A 24,467-nucleotide genomic window follows, 5' to 3' on the forward strand; every position below is an offset into this window, starting at 1 on the left:
TAAATTATGGAACTTAAACTCAATTTGTCATATGCATTGCATTGCAGGTGAGGTTGTTACTTTTGTTCTACTACTTAATTGGGTTGGTATTTACTTATACTTAGTAATTGCTAATAAAATTTTGACCAACTTTAAAAGCAACGCTCAGCTTCAACCATCCTCTTTGGTAAGCCTTACACTTCACGTGAGCTCCCACCTTTGGCGAGTTCATGCACATTATTCCCCACAACTTGTTGAGCGATGAACGTATGTGAGCTCACTCTTGCTGTCTCACACCCCCCACAGGTCAAGAACAGGTACCGCAGGATGAGGCGCATGGAGGATGCTGTGATGTGTTCGTGAGAGGTCTAGGTCGTCGTCTCCCAGTCAACTTTGGGTTGCTGGACCGTTGTCTCCTTTTAATGTAATTATTTATTTATCTTGTATAGAACTCCTGTTATGTAGTAAAGATGTGACATTCGATCCTGTGCCATGAATCATCATATGTGTGAGACTTGGTCCCAGCACACTTGGTGATTATGTTCGCGCCCGGGTCTTGGTGCCCCTAAAATCCGGGTGTGACAACGCATGGGTATCACTGCCCCTTTAAACTGTACAAGGGCCAAATACTCTCTATGATTCAGTTCTTCGCCTCCATGACATGGTGAACCACTCACAAACCATGTACAAAATCCAAGTTGAGTCACCCTCAAACTCTCTAGGTGATCACCGCATTCCCTATCACCATTGAGTCATCTAGGTGACACTACAGGAAAAGCCTAAAAGTTCGTGGGCCGGTATATTTTCGTCGGCCGGCCCACGAACATAAGGAAGTTATTTTCGTCGGCCTAGTGGCCGACGAATATAAAACGTATTTTCGTGGGCCCATTAATATTTTCGTCGGCAGGCCCACAAAAATATGTTTTATTATTGTCGTCGGCCACTAGGCCGACGAAAATAACGTTATTTTCGTGCGCCGAGCCCAAACCGACGAAAATACGTCGTTGACCGACCAGTATTTTCGTCGGCCTCACTGAGGCCGACGAAAATAAAGCCCTACATCGTCGGACCCAGCCTTCTCTCGCTCGTTTCAAACCGTTCTTTCACCACGCGCCGCGCCGCCGCACGCCAACACGCCGCCGCTCCGCCGTGCAGAGCTCCCGCCCCTCGCCGTGCAGAGCTCCCGCCCCTCGCCGCCGTGCAGAGCTCCCACGACGCCGCCGCGCCCGGCTCCCACGACGCCCGGCCCCCACGACGCCGCCGCGCCGCCCAGCCCCTCGCAGAGCTCCGCGCCCGGCCCCACGACGCCGGCGCACCGCCGGCCCCTCGCAGAGCTCCCGCGCTCGGCCCCACGACGCCGCCCGCAGAGCTCCCGCGCCCCCACGACGCCGTGCTGCACGCCTGCACGCCGCCCCGGCAGCCGCGCCCCTCGCCGCCCGCCCCTGCACGTCGCGCCCCTTGCCCCTGCACGCCTGTCGAGCCCCACGCCCGCCCGCGAAGAAGAGAGCCCGCCGTCCGCGAAGGGAGCCCGTGGCCGCCGTCGCGAAGAAGAGAGCCCACCGTTCGTCCACACCGCGCTCGCCGTTCGTCCACGCCGTTCGTCCACGCCGCCCTCGTTCACCGCGGTGAGCCTCCCCGTATATAATATTGTTTGTAAGATTGTTATCACACCACATTTGATGCTCATGGCGGTCGTGGCGGCCGTGGCGTGCCGTGGCGGCCGTGACGAGCCTCTGTCTTATGGTTGTGCCATTGGCGTATAGGGCACTTCTATCTTATGGTTGTGTCGTTGCATTCTTTGTCTAATCCTCAATGTGATCAGAGGGTGATGTCTTTTGTTTAATCTCCGATTTTTTTTAATGTTTAGAGTTTAGTTTTAATCGTTAACCATAGCGAACCGTATGCGTCACCCGTTCGGGAACGGCGAACGTCACATTGGCTTGTGAGGTTTGTCGTTCTGGAATTGTCCACGTATTTTGGACAGCCTGAGAGTGTAGGCCGATGCTTGTGATTTGTGACATGTGCCTTACGATTGACGCGGAATTTCGGTTGTGTAACCCAGTTGTTCTCCAACACACCATGTTCAGGCGTGTGCTTGGAGAGCAGCGAGGTTATGCTGCCGAAATTTCGCGGCAATCGTAGGATACATGTCACAAATCACAAGCATCGGCCTAAACTCTTGGGTGGGTTTAGGACCTTTACCTAATAGGGAGTTCACCTAAGCCACGGACGATCGTTGATGTTCTTTGTCTTTTGTTTAGCCTTTGAAATGGACGGTGATCGGAGGGTGATGTATGACGGGTGGAGAAAGGATGGGGCACATTCGAATGAATGGATGGGTGTAACAAAGGCTTTTCTTGAGCACGCTTTCAAAGATGCAACTGGTCGTCTAGTGAAGTGTCCTTGCAATCGATGCGAGAACAAGTGGCCTCAGAAGAAGGAAGAAATGGAGAAACACCTTTGCAAAAGTGGGTTTATGCCGAAGTACCTTGTATGGTACCGGCATGGAGAGTCTATTAAACACGTTGACGCGGAGGTGGAACTTGATGACGATCATGATAGGATGGATGACATGTTGCATGATCTTGGTAGGGATGTTGAAATGAACGCTGAGGAGCCGGGCCAGCTTCCACGCGATGCTCAGGAATTCTTCCGGCTACTCGCCGCAGGAGAAGAGAGACTGCACGAGCACACTCAGATGTCAGTTCTTGGGACTCTCACAAGACTAATGGCGATAAAGTCGAAGCACAACATTTCAAACAGTGCTTACAACGACATCGTCCAACTGATGGGCGAGGTTCTCCCGGAGAATCATAAGTTGCCAAAGAATATGTACTTCGCAAAGAAGATGTTGGCTGGTCTTGGGATGACATATGAGAAGATCGACGTGTGTCCCAACAGTTGCATGCTATTCTTTGAGGAGGATGACAAGCTGGACCGTTGTAAGCATTGCGAAGCTTCTAGATATGTCGAGGTGACAAATGATGAGGGTGAATTGGTAGTTACGAAGGTCGCAGCTAAGCAACTTCGTCGGTTGCCCATCATTCCTCGGCTTTCAAGGTTGTTCCTCAACAAGGAAATAGCTCTGCATATGACGTGGCCAAAGAATGGTGTACGTCTCGTCACTGATCCAGACATAATGGTCCATCCGTCGGACGGTGATGCGTGGAAGGCATTTGACGAGTTTGATCCCGAATTTGCAAACGACCCTAGGAGTGTACGGCTTGGTCTATCGACGGATGGATTCACACCTTTCAATACCAGTGCAAGCCCTTACTCGTGTTGGCCTGTCTTCATTGTGCCATATAATCTTCCTCCTGAGTTGGTCAATAAAGAAGAGTTCATGTTCCTTGCACTAGTCATCCCAGGCCCCGAGCATCCAGGGCCAAAGCTGAATATGTTTGTTCGCCCTTTAATTGAAGAGCTGAAACAATTGTGGAGAGGTGTGAAGGCTTATGACAGTCATACTGAAAAGGAGTTTACCATGCGTGCTGCTTATTTGTGGTCAGTGCATGATCTGCTAGCGTATGAAGATTGGTCTGGATGGTGTGTTCATGGTCAGTTGTGCTGTCCCATATGTATGAATGATACGGATGCATTCAGATTGAAGCATGGTGGGAAAGTGTCATTCTTTGATGCTCCAAGTTTTATGGAGGTTTACGTCCGTGGTCACCGTGGCCCTGATCCGGCGAACCCTGATGAGCTATGCAGCGAGGCGGCAAGGGAGAAAATGGTAAACAAGTTGTATTTACGAATTAAATTGCATGTTTTGTGTCTAACTCCAACTCTAACTTTCTTTGCAGAATGCATATGGGGAGGAAATGACTCAACGCCATGGGCCTGATTTCGACTGGATGCATTCAGACTTAGATGCCTCGGCGTTGTACCACAGTGGTGGGGGTAGAAAGCATGGCAGGTGAGGTGGTTGTCTTTGATTCGACAATTTCATTAACAAGAATGTGTCCACTTAATGGCTCAACTATGTGTATCATGCAGGTTTGTCTTTGGCACCGGCGTTGTGGAGTACAACAGGACATTAGGTCAAGGGAAAACATCATCTTCGGCAGGGAGTTCTCGCTCCTCCAAGTCTGCTCGAGAGGCTCAGCTGGAGGAGGAGACTCGGGCAGCACAGGAGCAGGCTCGAGCAGCACAGGAGCAGGCTCGAGCAGCGCAGGAGCAGGTCGGACAGCTGACGCAGTATATGACTTCTTATTTTCAGGTAATTCATCTATCTCATCACGTGTCATTGAATTCAAAGTATAATGTTGCGATTCTAACGTTTCATCCATTTGCAGGAAATGACTACTCGACTCGGCCCTGATATGAACTTGCCAGCTTTTCGCCCTCCCCAGGTAACACTATCTGAACACTTCAATTCCATAGCAACTCTTTTTTTATTATCAAAAATGGCTCGCAGGCACAAGGATGGGGACAGTGGCCAGGACAAGCTCCAGCGTCGCAGCCACAGTGGACTGGTGTTGGGTGGACGCAGGCACCTCCAGGCACTTGGACACCTCCACCACCCCAAGGATCGCAGCCAGTCCCGGGATGGGTGCCACCGGTCTTCCAGCCACTGGCGGGCTCTCAACCATTTCAAGCGTGGATGGCACCGCCACCGACGGGGTGGGTGCCACCACCTCAGGGGTGGCCAGCACAACAGTACCCGTGGATGCATGCACAGCCTCCTCCTCACCATGGATCACAGGTGACGTTCCATGTTTAGTTTTATACAAATATTGACCAAACACAGCCTTATTTGAATGATTGATGAATTGCAGGGTTCAGCGTCACATGCTCAGGGATCGGAGGGTGCTGTCAACGTCCAAGACTTCCTCGTCCATGGTTCTGGAGGGAGTGGCCACCTTCCTGGTGGCGGAGGAGGGAGTGGCCAAAACTCACATAGCCCGCCGGAGTGAGTAGTGACTTTGTTTATGGACTATGTATGGATATGTATAGACTTTGTTTATGGTTCTGGAGGGAATGACTTTGTTTATGTATGGACTATATATGGACTATATGTATGGAATATGTTTGAAACAATTATGTAATTGCTTGTGAATGTTGTTTGTGAAAACTGTATTGTTTGTGAAATCTGTATATATGATTGTGTATATGTTTATTTTGCTGTGAATTAATAAAAGGTGCAGAACAATCTGTTTTTGGGGGGTATCATGAATTTTCGTCGGCCTGGGTGGTGGCCGACGAAAATACGTGTCCAGATATTTTCGTCGGCCACCACCCAGGGCCGACGAAAATTATGTCCCTATTTTCGTCGGCCTCAGTGGCCGACGAAAATAGTCAGCCGACCAACTATTTTCGTCGGCCTTGGGGAAGCCGACGAAAATAAGTCGTTTTCGTCGGTACCGACGAAAATAATTCCCTATTTTCGTCGAACTTATTTTCGGCGGCTATTTTCGTCGGTCTGCCGACGAAAATAGGTTATTTTCGTCGGTTTAGGCTTATTTTCGTGGGTTTTTGGCCCACGAAAATTTAGTCGTTTCCTGTAGTGTGAAGTCGATCACCAAGAGTAACAAGCACTAAATTCTCACTTGAACATGACAAACATAATGTGGGTGTTGGATGCACACAAGCCTCTCTCTATGATTCATGAGATTGCTAACTGCAAGATTACCACTTCTATAATCTTCTCACTACACAAAGGGTCTACCTTACTCTCTAGGGGTTGCTTTAGCTATTGGAAGGGGAAAGATACCTCAAGAAACTAATATGTGGGGTGTCCATGGCTAGAAAAGGGCCAAAAAAGGGGTTATGGCCATGTGCCAAGGTCGATGAAGACTCATGATCCAACCCTGTTACACTCTGTAGTAGGAGTTTATGTTGGATTCTAAGGGAGGTGTTGGCTAGAATTCCATGCTTCAGGGGGTGTTTTTGGTAAGGTATCATTAGTTGGAATGATGGTTGTGTCATAACGCAAATGTTGAAACTTTATTTAAAAATACATTCTTCTTTGGTACTAAGGGGTATAATAAATTGGTAAAATAATTAGCCATTGATGCTACCTATATATAGAGAATAATACATGAAATGAAATAATGAGGAAAATATCTAAACTCTATACCGAACAAAAAAACACATAACATGCAAAACAAAGAGTTTTTTTGGGAGATACATCAAAGATCATTTGTTATAAAGAGACCTAAGTCATTTATGACAAAATAGTAATAAAAGTTAAACCGTGCATAGTCCCTTCGCGTAGGAAAAATGCAATTCCAAATTTAAACCAAAATCAAGCTTTCTTAGTTTTGATTATGTTTACAAACAAAATAATACCATATATTATGTCTTTTAGTGGATTTGATATGAAAATATATTTTACATTTAAAAAAACAGGATTGGCATTTTGTTCAGCAAAACTGGACTACTATTGTAGGATGTGTCGAGAGGACACCGACGACTAGTGCCCGGTGGCGGAGCTCCGTAAAATTAACGTCACAGGTCACTCTACAAATATAATGATGTACTACTCCGTCTTTTCATTTTCACAATTTAGTTCAAAAATGAACTAGGAGACGATAACTATTTAAGAACAGGGTAGTAACATTTAAATCAATCCAGTGGAACTATGACAGGTAGGGAATGTGGATCGAACATTTGGGAACAATTACTTACAATAGGGGAGAATCACGGGTACATTGTAGCAGACAGTCACTGTCCATTGGCCAGGAGGCACTCCGCCCTTGCCTATGAATAAGAAAAAAGGGAATCAGATTGAGGAAGTTGTATAGCTTGGGAGAAGATGTAATGGTAGGGGCAGATTTGTATGGGCGGTGGCGTGATGCCAGTGCAGGTCGCGCGCGCGTCGCTGCTGCAGGGTCGCAGGGAGGCTGGAGGCGGACTGGCGGAGGCAGATGTCGGACTAGCGGTGGCAGATGCCTAAGTCAGAGCCCGCCCGGTCGCCTCGAAGGTTGCTGCCTTATGCCATTGCCGGATCTGTGGATCCCAAAGGCGTGGAGAATGATAGAGGACTAGAGGGAGGCGGTCATGCCGCTAGCAATATAGGAAGCGCAACCACGCAGATTTGCGAAATAATTGAAAGAGTGTGTTCTCGTGACTCGAGCGATAGAGGGAGGTCGCTAGCGCTAGGCTCAATCGCTGCAAGCAGGATGTCTTTTAGACTACATTTTTGGACTGAAATTTATTTTAAACAAGATTTTTTGGCTGAAGAGAACTTTTAGGCTGCGCCCTGGGTCACGGGGCCAGGAGGCCCGGGCCCAAATCCGCCCCCACTTAGCGAGCGTACGTGACATGGCACTAGAGGTGTATACTATTGTAGCAGAAACGAAGAAACGTAGGGCTGCAAAGTGGACACCATCTAGGCGTATACCTGTCCTGTCCAGAGTCCTGAGTCCGGACTCCAGACAGACCATCCAAACTGCAGAAACCATACGAAACCGTCAAACTGTAGCAGTAGCGGCCCGGGAGAGGCCAGGCACGACCGGGGCCCAACGAACCATGGTAGGCCCAGCCTGTCAACGATTCCGCTGAGTTCAAGGGTAGCGGCGGCGAAGCTATATGAGAGCGCCCGGCCCCAAATCAAATCCCCAAACCCCCGTCCTCCTCGCCGCTCCGCCGCGCGGTTGAGCGCCGACGAGCGAGCCCACCGCTGCCTCGTCCGCCCTATGGATATGGATGTCCGCCGCAGGGTTCCACCGCCGCACGGGAGCGTCCCTAGGCGCCAGCAGGCGACCGGGGCCGAGGGGGAGCGGGTGCGTGTGCAGGCGGGTGATGCGCTACCGCTGCCGATCCGGCACACGAACCTCATCTTCTCGGCGCTGTTCGCCGCGTCGCTGGTGTACCTGATGCGTCGGTGGCGGGGGAAGATCCGCGCCTCCACGCCGCTCCACGTGGTCTCCCCCGCCGAGATCTTCGCCATCTGCGGCCTCGTCGCGTCGCTCATCTACCTCCTCAGCTTCTTCGGGATCGCCTTCGTGCAGTCCGTCGTCTCCAGCAGCGACGACGACGAGGACTTCATCGTCGACTCCCGCCACGCGCGGGCGCGGGCGCCGCCGACGCCTGCGCAGACCCCGTGTGCGCTGCTGGGGAGCCCCGCCGCCGCGACGGAGAAAATGCCGGAGGAGGACGAGGAGATCGTGGCCGCGGTTGTGGCAGGGAAGATCCCGTCCTACGTGCTGGAGTCTAGGCTGGGAGATTGCCGCCGGGCCGCCGGGATCAGGAGGGAGGCGCTGCGCCGGATCACCGGAAGGGATATGGACGGGCTCCCGCTCGACGGGTTCGACTACGCGTCCATCCTGGGCCAATGCTGCGAGCTGCCGGTCGGGTACGTGCAGCTTCCCGTGGGCGTCGCCGGACCGCTCCTGCTCGACGGGCGCCGCCTCTACGTACCGATGGCCACCACCGAGGGCTGCCTCGTCGCCAGCACGAACCGCGGATGCAAGGCCATTGCCGAGTCCGGTGGTGCCTCCAGCGTCGTTTTCAGGGACGGGATGACGCGAGCCCCGGTCGTCCGGTTCCCGTCTGCACGCCGCGCCGCTGAGCTCAAGGCCTTCTTGGAGGACCCAGCGAACTTTGACACCCTGGCCGTGGTGTTTAACAGGTAAGAACGCTAGATTCCAAATCAACGTCACGTTGTCCCTTTCGACCCATGCTCCACGCGCTCAACGATTACCATTAGGCTAGCGCGTCTCTTGGGCTTGACGACACGTCTATGTGCATCCATCTCCATCAAAGCAGTAGCAGTTGTCATCAGTCACTTTTTTTAATCCATAAATTGCCTGTACGGTTGCCCACTTTTTGAACTTGAGGGTTGATGGTGGGATTATGTGATGACCGACCTGGTTTGGGAAATATTTGTGCAGATCGAGCAGATTTGGAAGGCTGCAGGGAGTGAAGTGTGCGATTGCAGGAAGGAACTTGTACATGAGGTTCAGCTGCAGCACAGGGGATGCCATGGGGATGAACATGGTCTCCAAGGGTGTGCAGAACGTGCTGGACTACCTCCAGGCCGACTTCCCTGACATGGATGTCATCAGCATATCAGGTTTTCCCATGTTATAAATTCTTAAACTGTATTTGTGAATTTAATCTGCTTTGTTGTGCATCCGATTGTTTCTGCGAGATAAGCACATTCAGGAACCAGGTAGAAAATTCTTTCTGATTATACTTCCTTTGATCAGAAATATAAGTCCATTCAGTCATTGACGCGGTCTCTAATATGACTCTATGACTATTAGCAATATCAGTGAAATACAATATCTTAAATGGAAAGAGGTATAGTTTATGATGAAAACACTGTTCATAATCAGTCTAATATGCTTACCTTTATGTTGGAAATCTATAAAGTATTTTAAATATTGAGGGCCTGTTTGGGGACACAATATTTTCTTAGTCCCAAAACAATACCATGGTATTTTAGACCAAAAAGGCGTTTGGGAGCATATCTAACAACTCTGTATTTTAAACCATGGTTTTACCAATACCACAGTATTTTTGGAGTCAAGAAAGCTTTGGTCGGACCAAAGCTTTTGGCTTGCATATAGCTGCAGTCTTCTCTTCTCCTACACTACAACTAAAATATTTTGTCTCCAAACAGATGTTGGGTTGGACTGATGTAAAATATACTACAGTTATGCCATGACATACAATAAACTATGATATTATAAACTGCTGTTTTGAGAAACAGAGATCCCAAACAGGTCATGATAGTACAAAGGTTAAATAAAAGTTTGACTTGGAACAAACCTAGATGGACATATTTGCGAAAGTCATTTTTCTAACTCAGATAGACTGGAAACAATCTAGGCATGACCCCGGTAGCAGATATTGACTTCAGTAATTCAGTTGCACACTTATGCAGTTGCGCCTTTCTGGTCGGCTCCTCCTGTATGCGATGAACATTTGAAGTACTAGTACTTACATGGAGAATTCACACACACACACACCCACACGCGCGCGCGCACACACACACACACAACCACTGCATTATACTAGTATAGTGTTTTGAAATGCTATGTCAAGTGTCAACTCATATCTTGCCCATAGCATAAGTAACAGCAGTGAGCTGATTTCCAACATCACAGTAACGAAGTGGCCTAGCAAAGTGTAAAATAACCATTTATCAATGATATGAGAGGGATAGGATGAACATAAAGTGCAGTTTTTGTGGTGGAATCTTTATTAGAACCCGAAAAATGATCTCTTCCCATGTATCTTTGATGCCTTGTGTTTCCTTAAGTAATATAGTCTTTATCAAAATAGGTAACTTCTGTTCTGACAAGAAGTCAGCTGCTGTGAACTGGATTGATGGCCGTGGGAAGTCGGTGGTTTGTGAGGCAGTAATCAAGGAAGAAGTTGTGAAAAAGGTTCTCAAAACAAATGTTCAGGCTCTTGTAGAATTGAACGTGATCAAGAACCTCGCTGGTTCAGCTGTTGCTGGCGCTCTTGGGGGTTTCAATGCCCATGCAAGTAACATTGTGGCGGCCATCTTCATTGCCACTGGTCAGGACCCTGCACAGAACGTGGAGAGTTCCCAGTGTATCACCATGTTGGAAGCTATAAATGATGGCAAAGATCTGCACGTCTCCGTTACTATGCCATCTATTGAGGTTTGAAACATCCTATGTTGATGATGTTTTACTATTCGCCGGATTTATGGTCCCTAATAATTTGGCGTCCATGATTTTTTTAAGGCATAGTGATTGATTGAAACCATTATGTATTACACCCCACTTAAAATAGTTAATTAGTAATTACAATAGATATATTGATAACTGTCTTGTTTTAATATGTGGGTATTCTCATGGTAACACTATTTGCTCCGAGCTAGCACGACCCTTCATTGAGGTCTAAATATACATGGAACCTAGGAATTTGATAATGAAATCATTGTACAGTTTAGAATTCTAGCTATGCTTTTATGATCTTCATCAGAATAATGGATGGGGTCTGTTTCCTACTTGATCTGATTTGCATATAAAAAAATATCTAACAGTTGTTGGTTCTTGTTTTCATAATCAGCAGGCGCTGGCGATAGCAGTCCATATCTGTTTGATTAGTATTTAATCTTGTAGTTTTCTGCTTGTTATTGTTGAGATGGCATCTGGAATGGCATCGGTCTATGCCAAACACTTGCAGAAGATTGTTTGCTAGTGTCATTATCTTATGGCCATGCATTAAGCTATAACTGATGAGGTGTTGTCCTAACCCAAACACAGGTTGGCACAGTTGGTGGAGGCACGCAGCTGGCCTCACAATCTGCCTGCTTGGACCTGCTTGGCGTCAAAGGTGCTAACAGGGAATCCCCAGGGTCCAACGCGCGGCTCTTGGCCACGGTGGTTGCCGGTGCGGTCCTAGCCGCGGAGCTGTCCCTCATCTCTGCGCAGGCCGCTGGCCATCTGGTCCAGAGCCACATGAAATACAACAGGTCCAGCAAGGCCCTTGCAGAGGAAACAGACAAACCCAAGAAATGTTGAATAATATCAAGTTGTTGTTTTATAACCCTTTGGGAGAACGGAGCGAAAAGGGTCCCACAGGATGATTCCTTGCGGCATGCTCGGGTGGAAAGGGAAAAAAACCCTTCTGGCGAAAAGAGAGAATTCAGTCGACTCGTCATATTTACCAAGCGGTGAGACCTGTTGTGGATCCTGGAGTATGACCTATTTAATTCGTTGATGTTGTCGTTATAGTTCCTCTACACTACACTCGTTGACCCCGCCTGCATCTAGTTTTGCCCGTCCATGGGCGGAGAATCTGACCATGGGTTTGTCCCAAGCTTGCATCACAGTGGCGCATCCAGTGACCCACGTGATCTCTGCTTTGCCGCAGAAAATTTTTGCGGAGCAACTGCCGGGTGCTTTGTATTTCAGCTTTGTAAATTTACTTTTATCCAGTCGTTCTGAGTCCAAGCCGTCAGTGCAGTCGGTGGTGTAGTTGATTAAAGTACGAAATGTAAATGGAATAATAAAAATAAAGAGCTGTGTTTTGCATTTATCTAAGAAATATATGTAGAGCTGTGTTTTGCATTTATCTAAGAAATATATGTGGTAAAATGGTACGGTACGATGAGAGTGTTTTGTCATTCCTATTTTCTGTGTCAAAGGACACATTCTTTTTGTTGGAGATTCTAAAATGATTTTCTAAATACAAGAGAAGATTAAAAGACTGCAGGGTATAAAGTTCCTAAATCATGAATACGGTTAAAAAACAATAAATATAGAAAGTCGTGAAAAGGAGCTCTTTGTAAAGAGCCTATCTCTTAAATTTTTTTCACTTAACCTCTAGAGACAGCTTAAGAGACGCTCTATATGGTGCTCATCTCAATAGCATGCTCCGGTCCTATTTTTGTTATCAACAGCATCTCCATTAGTTTCCTAAAAAATACACGAGAAAAACTACTTTAACATTCAATAGCTCTCAATTATTATGTTGTTAAATATTTTTAAATTATACTACTGCCTTTTTATAGTTATTATTTGCAGCTTTAAATTTGGTTTTATTTATACGATAAAGTTCAATAATCATTATTATTCTCTTAATTACTATTTTTCATTCGTATAAGTGTTTGTCGGTTGTTTTTATCTATTTTTTCTGGATGGATCATCTTTAGATTTATCAAACAAGAATAGTGAAATTATTCTTTGCACCACTCAAATTATTCAAAGTGCATCGTTTATATATAGCGTGAACTCAATGACATACAAGTGACTGAAACGTAAAATATGTTGTTGGGAGTGTCGGACAACTCTTTAAGTATGGGGACTAAAATAAAGATATTTAGAAAGTTGGTATATTTAAAGACCTTATTTAAGAAACCGTTGGAGCATAATTTTGGGTTAATAACGTCCTAAATTAATTGTAGGGATGTTTGTAGAACTACGGGAGATACTCTAAGCTGATATACTTTAGCAAAGCCTGATGCCTTTCTATCGGCCGTCAAGACTTGTCCGTCTATAGGGATCCGGAGGTTTTGCCTAGAGCCCTAGACAAGCAGGAGTCGTCTCTTTTGTGACGCAAGGATATTAGAAATTTGAGGGAGATTCCATCGAGCAATAATGACGTGGAAACCTAACCCTAAGGTTTGGTGGGCTCATACCGAATATACCTCTGAGAGATATTATGTCTCTATATATAAAACTTATACCCCTTATATGAAATATAGAAGAGAAATATGTCAAAAGCTCGACTATATATACTGTGTCTGTCCTGTTTCTGGAAAGAGAGACATGTCTTCCATATATTATCACGTCTAATCTGCTGATGGAAAGCAAGGGATGGAATCTAATGATTCGTGGTGATATGGTACTTAACAGGATGGGCGCGTGTAACATCTGGGCCGAGTTTTGGACTTTTGGTAGTGTACAAGTACAACACATCCTTGTTATCTTTTGTGCGCAGTCGAACCTTGGAGGCCGGGCTCAACGTATGGGCCGAGTTTTGTGATTTGTCTTGCCCCATTAAGAAATGTTTTGGATCCCGAGCGTGGCCACGCGGAAAGTCCGTGTGACGGTATGGGCCGCCCGTTTTGTCTAAGACTGACTCTAGATGTGTCTGACGGTGACTGATGATGTGGTCGTGACGCAAGATCTTCGTTTCTTTTGTTCTCACCTATTTTTAGGCCGGCAGCTAGCTGCCACCGCGCCCCTCCTTGGCAAGCTGCTCGCTGTCGTCGATCGCGTGCCAAAGGCATGCGCCTTTCTGGTCTGATCCTGAGCGTTCTCCCTTCTCCTGTGTGACGCATCAAGCATCATGCATCCGATCCGATCGTTTCGTGACGTCAAACTCACGCGCGCTCGACGCCGCGGCCTGCATGCGGCGGCGGGGCGGGCGGTAGGAGGCCGTCCTTACACTGCGTGCCTGATTGGATGCCTGTATCCGGACGCGCATGCGCGGGTGATCCTGACTGATCTGATACGGTAATTTTCTGCGTACGAGTGGATGTAATCAAATATCTATAAAATAACTTGTTTTGCATCCGTTTATGTAGCTTGCGTCTCCCTTGTACAGGCAACCAAACAGGAGCTTAGATAGAGTCAATGCATACGCTGGTCTAAGACGAGACGGTGCGGGTAACCAAACAGATGGTGCGTGAAACGGCTCCTCCTCACTTGCTCGTGAGCCGTCTGATTAGAAAATGGACTTCCGTGCAAGGAAGAACCCGGCACTTGACTTGCTTCGGAAACGAATTTTTCCTCAAGAAATCGGCGCGTCCACGGTGTGGTGCTGGGTGCCTGGGTACCAGACTATCAGGTGCGTTTTTTTCTTTTCATACAGAAATGCTGGATATATGAGGTATTGATGTCTGCTACTGCCTTTTTTTTTCCTTGATAAAAGTATTGCTGCGTCGTGGTGCCTGTAGCCAGTACCAACAAAAAAAACAGCGAAAGCTAGCAACATGCCGGGCAGCTTGGGTGCCACAGAGTCAAACTCATCGTTGGGCTTGGGGCCGGCCGGATACAGAGTTTCTTTCCAACTTCTAATCCACGTCGCTGTCGTCCGGACTCCGCTGGTGTGTGGAACGACCCGACGATTCCGTCCGGTGCGTGCACGCCTGCCTGCCTGCCTTGCTTGCTTGCGGGCCTCGCCGAAAGCGACGGCGAAGAAAGAGCACCACTCGTCCACTCCAGCCCGTCACGAGGCTTCCCTTCACCGCAGCAGTCCGTGCTGCGTGCCAGCGCGGTCGGTCGGTCAGATTAGACTTGCTGCTGTGGCGGTGAGAGAGCGGCGCGATTGGTGCACTGGAGGGGAATATGACCCGTGCGTGCCTTTGCGGGCAGCGCGATCCCGATGCCATGCGGACGTCAACGTCCTTGTCAGGCAGAATTCTCGTCCACGCACTGTCCAAAAAAACTATACTATAAAAGATCCCGTTTTTCTTTTTGCCAACACAACCGTTAGTAAATCCAGTTTTTTTTTATTGAGATCGGACGGTAACAAAAAAAAAAGTCAGGAACGCAGAAACTTATGGCGCAGAGGCCGGGCCATCCACCCGCAGGGCCCACCGTTGTCGTTTGTGTCGGCCGTCGGCGGAGCGCGCACGCGTGGGAGTCGTCGACGGCGAGACTGTAGCTGAAGAGGTCCCGCGGCAACGCGGGCTGAGCCGATCGCGGCGCCGACGTCCAAGCAGGGGAGAAGCAGGATCTAAAATTAGGGCTGACCAAATTAGATTAAGGAACTGTTAGAAGGATTTTTTACACTATTTACAAGATTATTAGCTAAAAAATAACATGTCCTACATAGTTATAGGAGCATTAGGGGGACATTGCCCCCTGCGTCCAAGCTCGAGCAGGACGCCGAAGGTGAGGACAGACACAGTAGGCACCCTCCGTGAGGTATGGGGGCGACATAGTTTGCGAGGCCCGCCTCCACGGGGCTACCCTGTGAGCCCTAGAGTAGATAATTTTGCTGACAAGTATAGAACACTTCTAGAGTATAAATTTAGAGTGTGTATAGCCTTGGTCTCGATAGTGGAGGAGAAGCCTTCCCTGGAGACAAGGGAGTGGAACACACTATCGCCTTGCGTGGGGAACCGACCCCTGCAACGCCAGCATATGACCCTCTCGGAGGTAGAGGCGTCGTAGGCCGCCACATAATCGCCGCCGACGGCGAGGTCCGCGTAGAGCCGCCCCTACCGTGGTGCCAGTGTGGACGACCACCAGAAGAGGGCACGACACCCCTGTCCGTAGGCCGCACACGAAACCTCGTACCACATAGGGCTCTACGAAGGTGATGATGGACGACACATAGTAGACGGTGTCGTTGAGCTCCACGACACACACGGATGGTGGTGGTGGTGGTCGAGGCGACGAGCGTGAACATGATTGTTCTCCATCCGCGAGCAAGGCTATGGTGAGGAGCAGAAGGAGGGGCGGTTGCGGGGTCATTGGATGGAGGTGGATGAGCGTGCCCCGGTGGCGAACGTTGACATCTACGAGGTGCGACACCGTGTGGGAGAACGGAATTTGGAAATGTGTTATCAAGAACACATTGGGCTCGCTGGGTAGGCAAGTTTTTTTAGTAAGTATAATGGTATATGTAAGTTTCGCTAAATATGTTTAAATTTTTTGTTAGAGCTAGAAAGCGTATTTAGCTCGCTCGGCTGATCGAGATTGTTGGAGTCGATGCAGATGAGGCGAGTCAGTTTGCCAAAACGCGTCGAAATAATTGATAGTTTGCCATTTGAAATGTTGCCTCCTTGCTATAATTACTACTATGACAATGGATTATGGAATCCATAAAATATGGTTCCGATGACAATTTTATAATATGTTTTTTTATAATGATAAATATCAGATTCTGACAAACGCGGCTAAAGTAGCCGCTAACCGCGTCTTGCGATGCGGAATTATACGGCAAGGTTATCGTACTCCGTATAAATTCAGATCCCAAAATGATTTAATGCTAAATCGCGTCCTCAAAAACCTCTCGTTCCGAAAGCGCACACAACAACAGAAAACACGCGCGACGGCCAGGTAGAGACAGATCCATTTCTCACCTTGCCCCACCTCCCTCGCCGATCGGGGTCCCCCGCGCCCAGATCGCTTCTTCGCTTCGGTGCGGAGGTGGCCGAGGGGGAGGAGGAGCTCCCGGATCCGCCCCGCCGTCGTCGGCTGTAAGTGCTTCTCACCCCTCTTGATCTCTCTGCGAGCTCTGGGTTTTGCGTCGTGAAGGTGCTGTTGGAGCCTTGGAAGTGGTTAATACAGAGTATCTCTGATCCCCGATCTGTGTCGTGGGGTGTATGGCTCTGGCGTCTAACAAAGGACATGTTTTATTGTTGTGTGCAGGGTCGTGGCGCGATCCGCGGGAGAGCAGCAATGACGGCGGAGGGGACGGCGTGCAACGGCGCCGGCGAGGCGCTGAAGGCGGAATTCGCGCCGGAGAAGGTGGTGGCCGTGTCCCTGGAGGAGAAGCCGGTCGGGGAGCGCGAGGGCGAGGACGTCGGCGGGCCGTTCTTGATCGTGAACGGCGGCGATTCCGACGGGCACTCCGAGCCTGGCTCAGATCTGGGCAAGGCGCCCGACGAGGACCCTGCATCCGAGGAGGACGACGTGCCCACCTTCAATGCAGCTCCGGACGCGGCCGTGGCCGGAGATCACGGGACCGCCGAAGGGCAAGTTGGTGCTCAGGGTGCGGCACTCGGTGCTTCGTCGGCGGACGGGGGTGATCGTGCTTCCGACGGGTCTGAGGGTAGCGCGGATGAGAGCAGAGGTGACCCAAGTTCCGATTGTGTTGCCGAAGTGGCGCAGCAGGAGGCTGTTGGTGAAGAGGACAGTGGGGCAGCTGCTCTGGCGTCCCGTGAATGCGAACCTACCATCACCAGTGCTGACTCTGAGGCACACTATGTGGATTCTGAGGTTGAAGACAAGGAGGGCACAGTGGATGGTAGTGCTGTTGTTGATGCCGTTGAAGCGGTGGTGCATCAGGAAGCTAGTACAGAGCAGGATGAAGATGCTGCTGTGATGTCCTCTGGCCATGATGATGCCCTAACGTCTCCCAAGTCTTGTTCTGCTGCCGTGGAGTCCGAGGTTATTAGAGAGGATAGCAAAGAACAGAGTATCACTGATGGTGTGGAGCCACAGCAGCAGGGTACAGTTGGGGCAAGTACTTTGGTGGAGAATGAGCATCTTTGTGCCGACATGATGGCTGATTCATTTGTAGCTGCCAATGAGCCTGACAGTCAAGAGGATGCTGCTGTGATGTCCTCTGGCCATGATGATGCCCTAACGTCTCCCAAGTCTTGTTCTGCTGCCGTGGAGTCCGAGGTTATTAGAGAGGATAGCAAAGAACAGAGTATCACTGATGGTGTGGAGCCACAGCAGCAGGGTACAGTTGGGGCAAGTGCTTTGGTGGAGAATGAGCATCTTTGTGTCGACATGGCGGCTGATTCATTTGTAGCTGCTACTGAGCCTGACAGTCAAGAGGATGCTGCTGTGGAGTCCTGCGGGCACGATGATCTGCTAACTTTTACTGAGTCTGGTTCTGCTGACATTGAGTCTGAGGTTTATGGAGAGGATAGCGAACAAAAAGAGAGCAACACTGTTGTTGTGGAGATCGTGGTGCAGGGCGTAGGTAGGGCAGATGTGCTGATGGCAAATGGGCATCTTTGTGCCGACACCCAAGCTGGTTCTTCTGAAGCTACTACTGAGCCTGAGAATCATGCTAATGGCAGCAAACTGACTGATGTTGCAGAATCAGTGGAGGGGGATGCCGGCAGTGGAGAACAGGATACAATGGATTCGTCGCAAACCAATGGGCATATTTATGTTGCCTTGAGTGCTGATTCTTGTATAGTTCCTTCTGAGTCCAAGGCCCATTCCTTTGAGACAGATGGGCAACGAACTGATCAGCTACAAGAGGAAGCTCCAAAACTTGAAGCTGAAGTATTGGAGGGAGTGCTAAAACCAACTGAAAGGAACTGTGCAGGTAGTGTTGAGAAACTCATAGGAGAGGAAGTTGGCACAGATGGGCATGCAAGCATAGGAGGTACAGCTGATGCTTATGGGGAGCAAGAAGCCAAGCCTATGCAGGTAGAAGGTGAAGTCACTTGCGGTATTCTCGAATTTGAAAAAGTGGATAAGGATGGTGAAGAGGGTTTGTGTGATGACTACACGGTTGGTGTTGTTTCTTCTAATGAGGAAACAGAGCTTCCTATGAAGGAAAAAGTAGATGAAGCTGTCCCCAGTGTTAATGTTGGTGGGCCAGAGAAAGTAACTGACAATACAAGCCAAGATACCAAGACAGTTGATTTTATTGATGAAATCACAGCAGAGTCAAACTTTAAAGCTGAAAATATGGTTGAAGTGAAAAGTGCAGCTCGTGAAGTTGACAAAACAGAGGTAAAAGATCTTGCTTTTGCTGATGAGGCTAATGTAGCTCCTTTACACCTTCAACGTGACTGTGAATCTGTTATGGAAACTATAGAGCATGAGAAGGTAGAATTACCAGGTGGTTGTCAAGCTCATGAAATTGTGTATTCTTCAGAACTAGAACCGAAGAAAGAGTTTGAGATGGGGGTTGATGGTGCTGTTCCATTGCAAGGAGCTGCAGCTTCTGTTGCCTCTGTTTTCCACCATGAGCCAATGTCCATTGATTTGTCTGAGAATGATAGCGGTAACCATTCTGGCCCAACTACTGCGTTGGAATCCTGTGACCATGTGCAAAATGAAGAGAGCATATCCCAAGAAATTTCCATGACCACTATTGAGCAACCTATAGCTATTGATCAAGTTGAACCTGTCAACCTGAATGTAGATGAACTTGTGGTTGATGATGATCAACCTGGTTTTGCTCCAAGGTGTGAATCTGCTAGGCTGGATAAACCTGGATGTACTTCCAAAAAGGATGATTCAAATGAGATTGTTGAAGATAGCAAATCACTGGAAAATCAGTTAGAAATTTGCAATGCAGCTACTATGTCTGATGAGTGTTCCTCCAGAAATGCAAATGAAGATCCCTCTCCAATTAATATGTCTGCTGAGTGTTCCTCCAGAACTGCAAATGAAGGTTTCTCTCCAATTAATGAGGCTTCTCATCTAGCTGAGGAGTCTTGCCTTTCAGACAAGTCATACAATGCTATCAGTTATGAAAATGGAAATGGGCCTGCTAAATCTTCTGAGGAGCCTGACAAGTCATGCAATGCTATCATTTGTGAAAATGAAAATGAGCCTGCTAAATCTTCTGATGTGGTTGAAACCAGATGCGTGGAAGGTATGCATCCATTATTTTCTGGGTATCCATATTATTTCTTTAAATGTATTATTCTCCTCAAATGCTAATTATATCTGGCATGGGAGTTAAATGGTCACTTTCATAATTCTTGAGCAGCATTAGCGCCTTCATCTGTTGGCACGGTTGTCACGGCAGAACAGAAGGACAATGGACACCGTGCTTCTGGTGAGTGGCATGGAGATAATGTGCAAGTCATTGGACAACAACAGAAGATCTACATAATTAAAGTTCCAAAGTTTGCCGGTGATGATCTCTGGAATAAGATCCAGGCTGCACAGGCTCACTTAGACCACCTGACCCAGGAAAGAGATGCAATTAACCGTCGTAGGCAAAAGCAAAAGGTAATAATAACCTTCCAAATGTTTTTTTGAACCAAACCTTTAAATGACCATATTTGTTTTTCTTTGCTTCTTATTTTTCTGAACAAAAAAATATTGCAGGCTGTATGTGATCAATACAGGGAGAAGCTTGAGGCAGCACGTAGAGAAGAGCGGGAAGCTAGGACTGCACATGGAGATAAGAAGAATGATTTAAATAATGTACGTTCGGTACTAGGGAAATTGCACCAAGCAAATTCAGCTGAAGAACTTGATGAGCTGGTAAGAATTATGCAATGTTGTACCTACTTTGCTCCCTTCACCTTAAATTGCTTCTTTAAATCTTATTTCATTTTCTTTTCCTTGATGTCTTAGATTGCGAAGAAAGAGAGGACTATGCAACATGAGACCATTTCTTTGAAAGAAGAAAAACTTTTAATTAAAGAGATTAATGAATTAAAAGCCCAACGGAAGCAGCTATCCACCACTATGGGCTCAAAGGCTGAAATCAATGAGGCATTTGACCAAAAAGATCACATTCATGAAAGGCATAAGGTATTGAAAGCAAAAAATTCTAATTGTGCTCTTAATACCATTTCATCCTTTATATATTGACTGGTTTTTCTTTATCATGTCTAGGTGTTAAAGAAGGATTCTGATGTTTTATTGACCAACCTGAAATTCCTAGAGGAAAACACAAGAAAGATTCAAAAGTCTTTCGAAGATGAAAGAACAGGTCTCAGAAAATTAACAGAGGAACACCGAGCAGCTAATGAAATACGTCAAAAGGCCTACATTGAATGGACTGAGCTTAGATCAGAGCCCTCCAAGAAGGTACAGATCTTTAGTTGTTGCAGTTCTTGTTCATTTGGTTCAAGGAGTGGTTTATTGAATATTCAGTATGTTTCATTTTACACCATTCACAAATTTGAACAGTATCACGTGGTTAAATATTCTGAAGTGTGTGTTTCCCTTCTCTCATACATAACCTCTGTATGAGAGATTTGGGGTTGTATGGGGGCCTTCTCTCTCTCTTTGATCAATGAAACACAGCTCTCCTGCCCTTTCCAAAAAAAATATATTCAGAAATATAAAGTACTGGATATAATGGTGTATTGGATACATGATTAGTTGAGAAGATTCCTGGTTACATGGAGAAAGGTTAACTGATGGGTTAGGAACAACATTACACTTTAAGTTTCATCAAGTCATCACTATCAGTGATGTGGTCCTCATTAATGTCACTTGTTATGTGCCTGTGCTCATGTTATCAGAATCTTATTACTGATTATCAATGACGATCATTTTCTATGTGATATGCTGCTCCTGCTTCCTGGAGGCAGGTGTTTTCACCTGCCAGCAAAAAAGTAGTGTCATCACTTACACAGTCAAATTTCTTGTAGGAAGCATGTGATCTGTAGTGTTTAAAAATTGCTCATTAGTTCTCTAAAAGCTGAACAAGTTCCTTCGCATTTGTTTTGGATTGCAGAATGAATACTTCTTCAGGTACAGGGATGACCGGAATGCAGCAGAAATTTTCAGAGCTAATGGCGATATAAATGGACTTAAATCACACTGTAATAGTCAGGTAAATCGCACAGCCTGTCTTCAATATGTCTGCAGTTAATATATCATTTTTTAGTCTGGTTTGGCTTCTGTTGATTGAGCTGGTGTGACATTCCATATGCTTTTTTCTTATTAAGGAACGATGCAAGTTTGTACCATTCATGTTTGCTAGTCCTTCTACGCATTATATATTTATATGTATCCCAGTACTACAGCTAAGCATTGTATTCGTAGTCCCACCCTTGACCCTTCTAATAACTGTCAGCATTGTGGAGACTCCTACTTTTTTTTTCATTTGATTGTTATTAAACTCCAACCCTCCCTAGTACAATGCTGTTTTGTCTCAACATTTTGTGATGCGCCAATATTTGTTTTATCCTCTCTTAGATTGAGGGAGTCATGGAAATGTGGAACAAAAACGAGGAATTCCGCAAGCAGTATGTTGAGTCAAACAAGGTTAGCACACTAAAGAGATTAGGGACCCATGATGGACGGAAACTTGGCCCTGATGAGGACCCTCCAGTCATATCAAGCAGAAGACCAAGCAGCATCTATCCATTGTCTGCCTCAAGCCCGGGAGTGGCCACTTTAGCTTCAATACCAGCACCTGTGGTAGCTGCTCCAGCTGCAGTCTCTGCCAAAGAGGACTCATTTCCTGTTTTGGAAGCCCCCCAGACCAGCAAGCGCACCAAGTCAAAAGCATCTGATATCTGTGCCCAGACCGAGAACAACTCTGTTATAGTATCGGAGGCAGAGGCTTTGGAACAGACTTTGAAAGAGAAAGCTCGTCTATTGGAGGAACAATTGGAGTTAGCTAGGAAGGCAGAGGAGTTGGCACGGAAGGAGGAGGAATTAAGCAAAGAGAGGGCTGCCGCTGAGAAGGAGCGGCTTAGGATGGAGCAGAAGGCTAAGGCCAAGGAGGCCGAGGAGAGGAAGAGGCGGAAAGCCGAGAAGGACAAGGAGAAAGCCGAGTTCAAAGCGCGCAAGGAAGCTGAGGAGAGGGAGAAGGTAACGATACGTTCTACGTGTTCTCTGCTTTGAAATTCGAGTTACATTACTATAAATCATGCACTCGGCAACAGGTCTCCAATTCTAATTCTGACCCTGATCAAAACATCTGCAGAAGAAAGCCAAGAAAGACAAAAGGAGAGGCACGGCACCAGCAGATTCTAGCCTCACTGGTGACGGGCACGCCGCGGCCTTGGCCACAGCAGACACTGACAGCAACGCATCGGACAACCCGAGGGAAGCTGAGGCTCCTCAACCGGCGGCGGCTCCCAAGAGGCTGTCTAGGCCCGCAGCGGCAATCAAGCAGCTGAACAGGGTGCAGCCCATGCCGGCGCCGCTACGTAACAGGGGCAGAAGGAGACTGCGGCAGTACATCCTGATCGCGGCGGCCGTGCTATCGGGGCTTGCGTTGTTCGTGGCAGGCAACTATATTCCCAGGCTCAAGTCGGTTCACTCCTAAGTTTATCTGTAGGAAAGGGGTGCTAATCTGTCGCGGTGAACCTGGGTGTGATTCGTATTATTTCGATTATTCTCCGGTTGGTTTGTACTATTTTTTTTTTACCTCATATAGGTTGGTTGTGAAAGATGGGGGTGCATTGTGTTAAAAGTTGTTTTACAGGATGGTGGTGAAATCTTCGTTAGAACATGGATAATAATTAGTACTATAGATTCTTTCTTGTAGTAGCCTTAGCGTATATGATATTTACTGGATATGTCGTTCGCCCTATCGCTCTGCCTTAAATATCTACATAAATACAGACATACAGTAGAATAAATAGACACAAACACTGTATGATAAACTTGAATAAATATCTGATCGCTTTTGCTCAACATACGAATTAAGCTTAGATTCTCCTGCTTCTGCCAATGTTCTCGACGAAGGCCTCCCCAATGCCCTCCCCGATGGCCTCGATGAGGCCGCCGATGACCCCGAACAGCGCGTTGACGGTGACCCTGGCGGCGGTGGCCAGCGCGCTCCTCTTCTCCGGCGGCACGACACCGTGCACGTAGAGCCCGTTCACCACGTCCTTGGCGCACCTGGCGTGGAGGTAGTAGCCGCAGGGCAGGCACTGGTACGCGTGCTGCCCCGCGCGCCTCGTCCGCCTGCACGCCTGGCACACGAAGCTCGTCTGCTCCGCGCCGTCCCGCGCCAGGAGCAGCAGCGGGTGCTCGTGCACGGCCGGGAGCTCCATCCGCCGCGCCATCGCCGCGCAGCACGGGTGCATGTCGAAGCTGCACGACGCGCACCGGAACGAGAAGCCCCTCACGGGCTTACCGCACACGTCGCACCTGCAGCGGAGGAAGCCGCCCGACGCCGGCTTCACGAAGAAGAGGAGGTGCGGGTGCTTGGGGTGGAACGGGTGCTCGTGCAGCGACGGCGGCGCCAGCGCGCAGGACTCGTGCAGCTGGAAGCCGCAGGCCTGGCACATGAACCGCTTCCCGGCGCCGTACTCCTTGCACCCCATGCACATGAACAGGTGCGGGAAGTCGAACCGGGCCAGCCGGTGCTCCGGGTGGCTGAAATGCACCATCTCGGCCTCAGCCTCCGGCCCGTCCACGACGCGATCTCTCGTCTCCGGTGCATCGTCTTCGGACGACGACGATGGCAGCCGGTGGCCGCTGAGCTCCCTTGAGCTCATAGACACGCACCTGCTGTTCACGCTGTTGCTTTTACCTCTACCTGTACCATTGCCATTTACCAATGCCAGGATTTTGGTAAGTTATATACGGCACGGATAAGGTAGGAAAACTTGATCAGGAAGGTCTCCTCTCAGCGCCCGGTTTTAACGTTTGCACAGGCATTGCTGCTCTGGTCTGCAGCACTGGACGCTGCAGCATTTTCATACCGTGCGGTAAAGCTAGGTTTTGATGCTTGTGTCACGAACAAGTCTGGTC

At 48.2% G+C, this 24,467-nt stretch overlaps 3 protein-coding genes across 4 annotated transcripts; 2 read left to right on the plus strand and 1 right to left on the minus strand.

Moving 5' to 3' along the window:
• Nucleotides 1-7,550: 7,550 nt before the first annotated feature.
• Nucleotides 7,551-11,988, plus strand: LOC100191922 (3-hydroxy-3-methylglutaryl-coenzyme A reductase 2). Its single transcript, NM_001137346.1, has 4 exons — nucleotides 7,551-8,554; nucleotides 8,817-8,998; nucleotides 10,216-10,562; nucleotides 11,172-11,988. Exons 1-4 carry the CDS (start codon nucleotides 7,620-7,622, stop codon nucleotides 11,427-11,429), a joined length of 1,722 nt encoding a protein of 573 aa, NP_001130818.1. The 5' UTR covers nucleotides 7,551-7,619; the 3' UTR covers nucleotides 11,430-11,988.
• A 3,947-nt stretch (nucleotides 11,989-15,935) lies between these two features.
• On the plus strand, nucleotides 15,936-23,282 carry LOC103647548 (uncharacterized). Of its 2 annotated transcripts, XM_023301681.2 has the most exons (10): nucleotides 15,936-16,564; nucleotides 16,737-17,399; nucleotides 17,637-19,659; nucleotides 19,777-20,021; nucleotides 20,121-20,279; nucleotides 20,373-20,552; nucleotides 20,637-20,831; nucleotides 21,487-21,585; nucleotides 21,951-22,571; nucleotides 22,687-23,282. In XM_023301681.2, the coding sequence occupies exons 2-10, from the start codon at nucleotides 16,767-16,769 to the stop codon at nucleotides 23,029-23,031; spliced, it is 4,500 nt and encodes a 1,499-aa protein (XP_023157449.1). In that variant the 5' UTR covers nucleotides 15,936-16,564; nucleotides 16,737-16,766; the 3' UTR covers nucleotides 23,032-23,282. The 2 variants fall into 2 exon arrangements, with proteins under 2 accessions (XP_023157449.1, XP_008670290.1); XM_008672068.3 differs by having other exon boundaries at nucleotides 16,737-19,659.
• LOC103647547 (Cysteine/Histidine-rich C1 domain family protein) lies at nucleotides 23,122-24,347 on the minus strand. The gene has a single exon (XM_008672067.4). It carries the CDS (start codon nucleotides 24,209-24,211, stop codon nucleotides 23,417-23,419), a length of 795 nt encoding a protein of 264 aa, XP_008670289.1. The 5' UTR covers nucleotides 24,212-24,347; the 3' UTR covers nucleotides 23,122-23,416.
• Nucleotides 24,348-24,467: the final 120 nt, after the last annotated feature.

Source organism: Zea mays, chromosome 2 (assembly GCF_902167145.1).
Source record: "Zea mays cultivar B73 chromosome 2, Zm-B73-REFERENCE-NAM-5.0, whole genome shotgun sequence".
Classification (NCBI taxonomy): domain Eukaryota; kingdom Viridiplantae; phylum Streptophyta; class Magnoliopsida; order Poales; family Poaceae; genus Zea; species Zea mays.

Coding starts and splice junctions, on each gene's coding strand:
- LOC100191922 (NM_001137346.1), top strand. CDS start 7,620: ATGGATATGGATGTCCGCCGCAGGGTTCCACCGCCGCACGGGAGCGTC. Junction 8,555..8,816: donor CTGGCCGTGGTGTTTAACAG/GTAAGAACGCTA, acceptor ATATTTGTGCAG/ATCGAGCAGATTTGGAAGGC. Junction 10,563..11,171: donor TTACTATGCCATCTATTGAG/GTTTGAAACATC, acceptor ACCCAAACACAG/GTTGGCACAGTTGGTGGAGG.
- LOC103647547 (XM_008672067.4), bottom strand. CDS start 24,211: ATGAGCTCAAGGGAGCTCAGCGGCCACCGGCTGCCATCGTCGTCGTCC.
- LOC103647548 (XM_008672068.3), top strand. CDS start 16,767: ATGACGGCGGAGGGGACGGCGTGCAACGGCGCCGGCGAGGCGCTGAAG. Junction 20,832..21,486: donor GATCAGAGCCCTCCAAGAAG/GTACAGATCTTT, acceptor TTTGGATTGCAG/AATGAATACTTCTTCAGGTA. Junction 22,572..22,686: donor AAGCTGAGGAGAGGGAGAAG/GTAACGATACGT, acceptor AAACATCTGCAG/AAGAAAGCCAAGAAAGACAA.